This window comes from Populus euphratica, unplaced genomic scaffold (genome assembly GCF_000495115.2).
Source record: "Populus euphratica unplaced genomic scaffold, PopEup_1.0 scaffold17.1, whole genome shotgun sequence".
NCBI lineage: Eukaryota > Viridiplantae > Streptophyta > Magnoliopsida > Malpighiales > Salicaceae > Populus > Populus euphratica.
This window is the reverse complement of record NW_011499884.1, coordinates 1,305,685-1,314,382: the sequence shown is the minus strand read 5'-3', so window position 1 is coordinate 1,314,382 and position 8,698 is coordinate 1,305,685. Positions and strand designations below refer to the sequence as shown.

General features: G+C 35.7%; 1 protein-coding gene across 1 annotated transcript; it reads right to left on the bottom strand.

The window, feature by feature from the left end:
* Positions 1 to 1,179: 1,179 nt before the first annotated feature.
* LOC105130023 (protein IQ-DOMAIN 14-like) lies at positions 1,180 to 4,151 on the bottom strand. Its single transcript, XM_011032337.1, has 4 exons — positions 3,274 to 4,151; positions 2,909 to 3,142; positions 1,740 to 2,426; positions 1,180 to 1,555 (listed from the first exon to the last, which is right to left on the bottom strand). The coding sequence occupies exons 1-4, from the start codon at positions 3,622 to 3,624 to the stop codon at positions 1,535 to 1,537; spliced, it is 1,293 nt and encodes a 430-aa protein (XP_011030639.1). The 5' UTR covers positions 3,625 to 4,151; the 3' UTR covers positions 1,180 to 1,534.
* Between the last annotated feature and the right edge of the window lie 4,547 nt (positions 4,152 to 8,698).

Genomic DNA, 8,698 nt, shown 5'->3' with positions numbered 1-8,698 from the left:
TTATATTTATATTTATTTCTTCAATCAAATATATGTCTATCTTCATCATCTGTATCATTTTTCTTTTAAAACAATAACCAAACACTATCTTTACATGATAATTTTTACTATAGCAGCGGAAGGATAGAAAGCCGGGCATCAACAACACTTTAACTTTAGGTTCTCCGATTAAAAGATTTGTAAGGGGCCCACTTGTCTTATCCTGATGAGCATCTGGATTCTTTCTTCGCATAGGGCAGGCTTTCTAGACTGGCTTAAAGCCATATATAGGCTTTTCTATTGTGTTTTGGGCTTTGTGAGAAAATATATGCTAGCCCAGGATAAAAGAATAAGTGGTTTCATTTTAAAGCCCACTTCTTTTTTGTATGTGATTACTGTTGATATATGGCTTAAAGCCATATATAGGCTTTTCATTTCCAGAGCATATGATGTATCCAAATGTATTCTTCCTCCTCCTCCTTTCTTTGTTTTTTTTTTTTTTTCTCTTGTGTATTTAATTTTCTATTTTAATGTTTTCTTGTCATTTATAAATGAAGAAAAAAGGGAGCACAGCACATAATTTTTTTATTTTTTATAAGTACATCAAAATAATTAAAAAATATATTTATAAAAAATTAATATAATATTCTCCCCAAATAAAAATTAATTTTAAAAATAAAACCTATCACAATATTTATTTTCATGCAACACGGCTTCAGCACGGTGTTGGCCGTAACTTACGTGATCTATGTGAAGTTGTGCTCGAGGAACACACCCGTAAGAGTCCGAGCCTTTATTCCATCCATATTTTTCCACGGATGGGTGATTTTAGGCATGGAATTAAACACTGCTTTTGTCGGGGGAAAGTGGTAGTGTACATTTCCCAGGCCACCATCCAGTGTTTTTTGTTTCTATGTGTTATTGAACATTTATTTAGTCCGGTGACAGTTCGGTTTTTCATAATTGCTCTGCAGGTTACGCGTAGTTACCTAGCCTTGTTTACCAGCTTGTTAATTTATCATTTATTTTTTGTATGTGATTACTGTTGAGAATCGAGTGATATTTTTGTTTTGCATTTTTTTTATATGATTAGATAGTTATTTATGTCCTAATTTCCAGGAAATGAATGGCATGAGCAGGATTAGTATGAAATCACAAGCACAAAACAAGTGACCATCTGGGGATAAAAAGAACTCACTCTCAAATAAATTTCTGTGAACACATTAACATTATAATTTAAAAAGTTAAACTGAGTGTCCCCCTCCCAGCATTTAATTTGCAATGCTTGCACGTTAGCTGTCTTTGCCTTCCAAGGATTAAGGAACACGTTCATGGAAAAAAAGAAAAAGGAAGACGACTCTACATACAGGGGTTTCCGACACTGTACTCCACCTTGACACTACAGTGAAGAGGAATTAAAAGTTGAACAACAATCCAGCAGCTTTCTGCGTAGAACATTTAAATTTCTTCAGTTTCTTCCTTGCATAGTGTTTGCATGTGTTATTTTATTGGGGGCACACGACATACTGAGTAGCAATGGCTGGCTAGTGCACTGTTAGTACCTATTTCGATGAACCTGCAGGTTAAGAAGAGGTTCAACTAGTTAGATTTGGAGTAATATCAACCTTTTAACACCAAATCCTCTTATATTCAACTTCTATCAACCAATCATCTAATATCACCGGTTTGATATATTTACTTTGTCTAGTGTTTTTTTCTTGTGATTTGTATATTGTGATTTAAGGATGGCTCATACTCACTTCAAATCCAACAAGAGATCTGCAGTAATTGGTGCTCGTGAGCATCGTACTGTTGGATTCGCACTCACTGTCTTTAAGTGAAACGGATGATCTGTCAAGCTTAATTGACCATGGATACTGATAGTTTTGAGCAGTGGCTCCAACATGAGAAGATGACCGCTGCATCCGCACTGCCCTTGGGACATTCCTTCCCTCTATCGATACCTTCCTCCGGCTTGGTTGCCTCTCAAATGAGTCTGGCCTTTGTTTCGGTGCACTATGTGACCGAACTTTGGCCCTGGATGATTCCGTGTTTGCCATGTAATTTGGAAAAAATGGGTAGTCATAGGACAGGGATTCGGCGTACTCTGGCCTTGGAAAGGCAAATGGAATTATTGATGGATCAAGTTTTGACACTGTAGAGTAGTACTGGGGACTGCTTTGTGCTGTGCTGAAGGAATAGTCCTCAAAATGCCCACTGCAGGCTCTGGGGCTCATATCTGTTAGAGCTGATGGAGCTGGAGAGACCTGGTAGTTCTCTTGCCTCGAGTATGCATGATTTGGGGCAGAATGTGTGGAGAATCTGTGCTCTGCTCGATCTGCTTGTGGATGGTGTGAGTAGCTATTTCTGCTCTTTATACTTCCCTTTGATTCTCCAACATCCATCTCCACAATCTTGATGTTCTCTTCCATGACTCTTTCATTCTCCTACACGTACCAAAACCGAATTGCAGATTACTCGCAGTGGTTTCAAAGTACTAATTTTGCCCTACGTGAATGACTTAGTTAAATATGCTTTCCGTTGACGAAGTATATATATATATCGTTTCCTTAAAAAGGAGGAGGAGAAAATTTTAGATAGTTGCGTCTTGGAGAGATGTTGGCAAAGCACTAAGAATAAAGGAAAGATACTGTTCTGCTACTAGGAATATTTTTATTACTCTTAATACCACATGGCATTATTTTTTTAAATTAAGATTATGAAAGTTTCGTTTGTTTTTCATTTACAACTACTGTTGAACAGGATGGAAAGATTATGGTTAAGAAACATGTTTTTAAGCATGACATGGAATATTAAGTTTTCCATTTATGAGGTGATCTGACTCTATCCTTGTCAAATGAATGGATTGCTCCTCTGTTTGATGATAGAAAAACAAGGCATGAACTGAATAGAAGGAAAGAATCCTTACATAATTTGTATGCCTAATCCTGTTCTCCTGAGTCGATTTTCTGTGGATTGATTGCCTCTGGCTGGGATTTACGTCTTCATTCATCCAGATCCTCTGAGCCCGAGCTCTAGTCTGTACATTCACCAATGCCTGCATGCACCGGAGAGTGGCAGTTGCCTGTTTCCTCACCAGGTGACCCCTTACAAGTGCCTGTAACTTCACTAAGCCTTTTAATGCACGCAATGCTTTTCTTGCCTGTTAAAAATACCAAAACCAATCAACCGATCCATCAGTTTCATTCATGAGGCATTGGTTTTTATAATTTCAGTCTTGATATTGATACATTCACCAGATAAGAATCGATGGGAAATTCAAGAATTGCATACCAGATAAGATCGAAAGACTGATTGAATTTTTATGGCTTTAGCCTCTTTGTTTGCGATAGCCATGGCATGCATTTTCTGTTCACTCTCTGAATCGAACGTGTCCTGCACTGCAGCTGGTTGTGTGGTGGCAGTTGGTTCTGTATAATTCGAGTCCTTGGGAGCAGCTGCTGTGGCTGATGACCTGCGAAAACTCCATCTTCTTTTTTCTTTCGCAGTAGTTGGTGGGATCGAAATTGGAGTCACCGGATTCTCAATACTAGGTGTGGAATTCTGATTACTTGTACCCTTTCCCTTCTCCTTGTCTTTCTTCCCTGTCAAGAAACTTCTAAGCCATTTGCCTGGCTTCCCCATCTCTGTCAATTCCGTCTAAGGTGTCATTTTATCACCCGAGCAAGAACATATAAGAAAGCAACAAATGAGATTCAGATCTCTCTAGTCTATCCTGTCTACTTGTCATTTATTGCTTTCAACACCATAATGGTCCGGCTGTAATTGCACCCTTCTTTTGACAGCCTAACTCTTACTGTTTTATTATTTTTCACTTGCTGTAAATACCATTTTCCGAGGGCGTGTGCTGTGGCTTATTAAGTAAGATTTGCGAGGGATAATAAAAGCAGATGACGTTCCCGGTTTGCCCACTTACCTTCCTCCTGGAAGATTATAGGCAGAGATTCCTTGCCTTTGATGGAATTTCTTAGATGCCAATCATGTCCCTGCAGGTAAGGCTCGTTCTCGCGTAGCCGCCATGAAGGACTGAAAGGGTTTATTGGTAACTTCAGACCCTGTTACATTGTCTATTAAGAAATAAGAGAGGCGCAGAAGACCATGTGAAAATGGGTAAAGAACATGCAGAATCCTTGTAAAATACTCATCTCAGGCTGGGGGGAATTGTCCACTTGGGTCATGGAATTTAGAACTTGTATCATCCTGAGGGATTGTGGGGTCCTCGGAGTTGTGCAGTGAGGGTTGCACATGCTTATCCTGTCCCTGCTGGTTGATTCTTTCACCATCTTTTTTGCAGAGTGTTTTTTTCCACGATCCCAAGTGAAGGTTACCTTGATTCCAAAGACTAGTAACGAAGTCATCTTATTTCATTATCATCACCCACCTCTAATAGGGCAGGGGTCCGGTTGCTTTCAAAACCCCTGTACTGGAGACACTGTTAAGCGATAATGATGCAAGAATGAGAGCTGTTGTTGGGGAGATAGGCCCATTAATGCGGAGATTACCTCCTGCCTTTGTTTGTATTCTACTGCCAATAGCTCAGATGCTATACTCAGAATTGGTTAGGGAGATGTTATGTTAGAAGTAGATCTCATGGAAATTTTATGCCTTTGAATGGATTTGAAGGAATTTTGAGACCCGTCATTTGAATTCTTTTCCTTCTTTTTGGTTAGGAGAATCATTTTAACAAAGTAAGTTAATCACTCCTGGTATAAATTCAATCTTTTTACTTCTAAATAATTTTTTAAAACTGTTAGATCCATCATTTTTTGTGTTTAAAACATCCCAGTGGAAAACCTGTGGCTGGCATTACAACGAAACTGCTGCTGCAGTATCAAAGTACACAAAGTTTATGTTTCAATCCATGGCGAAAATATGGGCTTCTTTCTTCAATGCCCGCATCCTTTTTCTTCTTGGTACGTATTTCTCTTGGAATTCAATTGCTTCTTCCAACTAAATCAAGTACATGCATTAAAGACAGAAACTGAAAAAAAGAAATTAAATCGTGTTTTACAGTACTGTTAATCAGCAAGGACAGCGAAGCCTCTTGGCTTGTAGTGATCAGTGCATGAACAATATTGATTTCATGGCATGCCCACCTTTCTCACGAGTATTAAATTTAGGTTGCAAATAGAAAAATGAATAATTCTTACTGGTGAAAAGATTAGTTGGCATTCACATGCTATGTTGTACATGCAAAAAGATAGCATGTGAATGTTTGACCAGGTGTTTGTATCGGGGAAACACCATCCCTTCAAGGCTTGTTCATTTCCCTTGTCTAACCTCTGTGATGTTTAAGCGCGCAGTTACTGCTAGCATTGAATAATTTATTAGCACGTTGATCCTTGGCAGAAACACAAGTACAAGATGGTAAGATATTCTAAACTCTCATTGTACACGGGTTTGATACATTTTGCTCTAGCTAGAATCCACATGCAAAACACACCAAGTATTGAATTTTTTAAAAGAATATACACGCCTTACAATCATATTTATTATTGTAATCACAATTGTTATTTTTTTTAAATATATTTAAAAATACATTGAGTTAATATTTCTTTTATTTTTAAAATTAATATATCATAACAATTTAAAAACGCTTTAAAAATTAATTTAAAAAAAAAAACCAAACATGTGCAAGTTAGTTAGAAGAAAGAAAATTTAAAATAAATTTTTTTTTATTAAAAACTGCGAGAGAAATTAAGAATTCAAATAATCAGTGAGATTTTGCAATCCTATGTAACTTAAAATTAAATTTGGATCAAATTATATAGCCAGTAATTTCGCTGTTATAGGTTTAATTAAGTTTTTTTAAAAAAGGTATCGTCCTAATCGACAAATTGGTCTGCCGGCTCAGTCTGCCCTCGAAACAAAACATCAAGAACATGAATGGCAGTGATAATTCACTCAATTTGAAGAAAGATTTGGAAGATCTGTTAGGCCGGGACAGCAGAGACATCTATGATCTATATTTTGTCCCAGTTAATGATGCTGGCCATGTGAAAAACAGTCCATATCCCTTCAAAGACATTCTGTATATGTGCGTTAATACTATCAATGCCATAAAGCAATGAATCATATGCTAATTATGTGATTAAATATTCGTGCGTCAAGGAGCAGGGAGGGAACAAGTGTATTATTAAAAGAGAATCTCTTGCTCGAATAAAATTGTGATATTGTTTCCACTTGCTCGCCACATGGCTTTGAAAAGGCTGTGTGATACATCAGTGGCATGTGAAAGATTACTTGAGTGCTACTGCTGTAGTTCAATTAGTTACATCTTAAATTATTGGTTCGAGTAACAGGTGTTTATATAATTATTAATTTTAAAATTTTAGAGAATTAATCAAAAATGTATAAACTAACCCGAATATTTATGGTTAATAAAAAAATATATTTAGTGTTCTTCCTTTCCTCTTTTTGTCTCTATGTTTATGTTGCTTCCATTTATCTCGTGGAAATGCTTGTCTGTGAAGGATTGAGATCGTTACACCGTCCAAAGTTCTCAGTGTTCGATTATTGTGCTATTTGTCGGGCAAAAGGTGTGTAGAAAGTGTAGCGAAGCTGTTTTCACTCTCTCTTTTTTCCTTCTTTTTTTTTTTAAACGCACACCCATGTCATCATAGATTTATTTGACGCGAAAGATTATTGAACTGGAAAAAATATAGAAATTAGTCTCACCTCCGGTGTGATATTATCCGTGTTATATTTATCTTCTACGGCCATCCCTGCCCCGTAGCATTAACAGGGCCATATAAAAGCCCTGTCGATGGAAGTGTAAGAAATTCTGTGCTTCGATATGGGTGGATACAGAGGTCGAGTGGTCGACAGCTTCCATCCGTCCATGAGACCGATGCTCTTGGATCATGTCGGATGTTCTTCTGGTTATATATAGCATCAGTTTTACTTCTGCGTTCATGTCACCGAGTTAAGAAACTGATCTGCTAACGTTTACTCTCCCATCCCAAGTAAATCCCATCCACAGAGCCGACGAGAGCATATAGATAATGCGTACAGTAATTCAAAGCCTCGGTAATGAAATGAAATTTGTCCTTATTTAATAAAAAATCTCAAATACAAAACAATGAATATTACTCAAGCATCACTTGTCAATACACAAGAAAAAAAAATTTATAATTTTTTAAAAAATCTTTATTCACGGCTCTAATTACCATCTTTCATAGAATCTGGAATCCCCCCCAACCTGTCTCAGTGTGTGCTGGTGAACCGTACTATCAGCCCAGCACCTCTATGAACGTCTTTGTAATTCACGAGTCACGGCCACCTGTCGTACTCAAAACAATTGAGATGTGGACCGCATGGTCCCCGGATCCTGGTGACTAGCTAGGCCATCATCGCATGCAAATTTTATGAACAAGCCCCATAGGTTAGGTATGGAAACAAAGACGTGCTCCCCTGCTGGGTTTTTATATTTTATCGTCTTCGACACTTTGATTAATGGAAAGTTTTCCTCAGTTTTTCAACAAAATAAAATAATAATAAGTGCAAGGGCTTGAGCCCAATATGGAGAAACAAACAGAAAGTTCAGCAGAGTTAAACCCAGAGCTCTCAAACAACCATCCGAAAGCCCAGCCTAGCAGATAAGATTAATTATCATTAATCAATGTAATTCATTTAAAGTATGGAAGGGAGTAAATCCATGAAATGTTTTAAAGTACCCATTTTTAAAACATTTTTTATTGGTTATTATACTCTTGAATGATTAATATAGTAATATTAATTATACTCTTAATAAATTCCATTATATGATTATGCTCTCGGAGTTTAACGTTGTTAGTTTAGGATTTTATTTTATTTTATTTTTTGTCGGGAAAGGTATATAACATTCAGATTAGGCGTTCCTTTGTTGTTAGAAAATAATAAGCTAAATACTGTACATTTCTAAATTAAGTCAATAGAGAATGCATAAATCTTGTTTCGTTTTAAAATTATGTCTTTATATTAAGTCACAGAAACAAATTGTTAAAGTTTTATTTAACCAAAATACTTCTGACAAAAAATATAGGTTGGATGAATAAAAGGTTATTAATGTGCATGTGAATAAATGGAATGAAATTTTATTTTATTTATATTTAAAAATGTAATAATGATTTTTTTAAAATAATTTTTTACTCAAAAATATATCAAAATAATATTTTTAAAAAATTAATATTAATATATTAAAGCAATCTAGAACCATATAAAAAAGTAAACATAAACAACTCATCCTGTTCAAAACATAATTCCAAAGAGGGGCTTGGTCTATTGTTGTGGTAGACACGGTATTTCACTCTAGAACATCAAGCTAAGCTGTAAAGGTGATCTTGTAGAGAACAAAATACTACTTTCCTACATGGTTTATTAGCTAAGAAATTTCAAGCCATTTATTTCAAAATCAATGGTTTGGATCTTCTCGTATTTACCATTTATAAAAATAAAATAAAACCATCCACTAATTTGATGAGACTAAATCCTAACTATTAAAATCCAAACCAATGATCTAATCCCTCGCTCGAAAAAGAATTCAATATAGTAATAGTGTGGTTAGAGATACCATTAAATTTATTATAAATTTAAAAATTATTTGATTTTTTTTTGTCTAGATTTAATTTTCATCCTAAATTATAATAAAAATTTGGATTAAAAAAATACCATTCGTAATTTTTTTTTAAACTTGTATTTTTAAATTACAATTACAAAA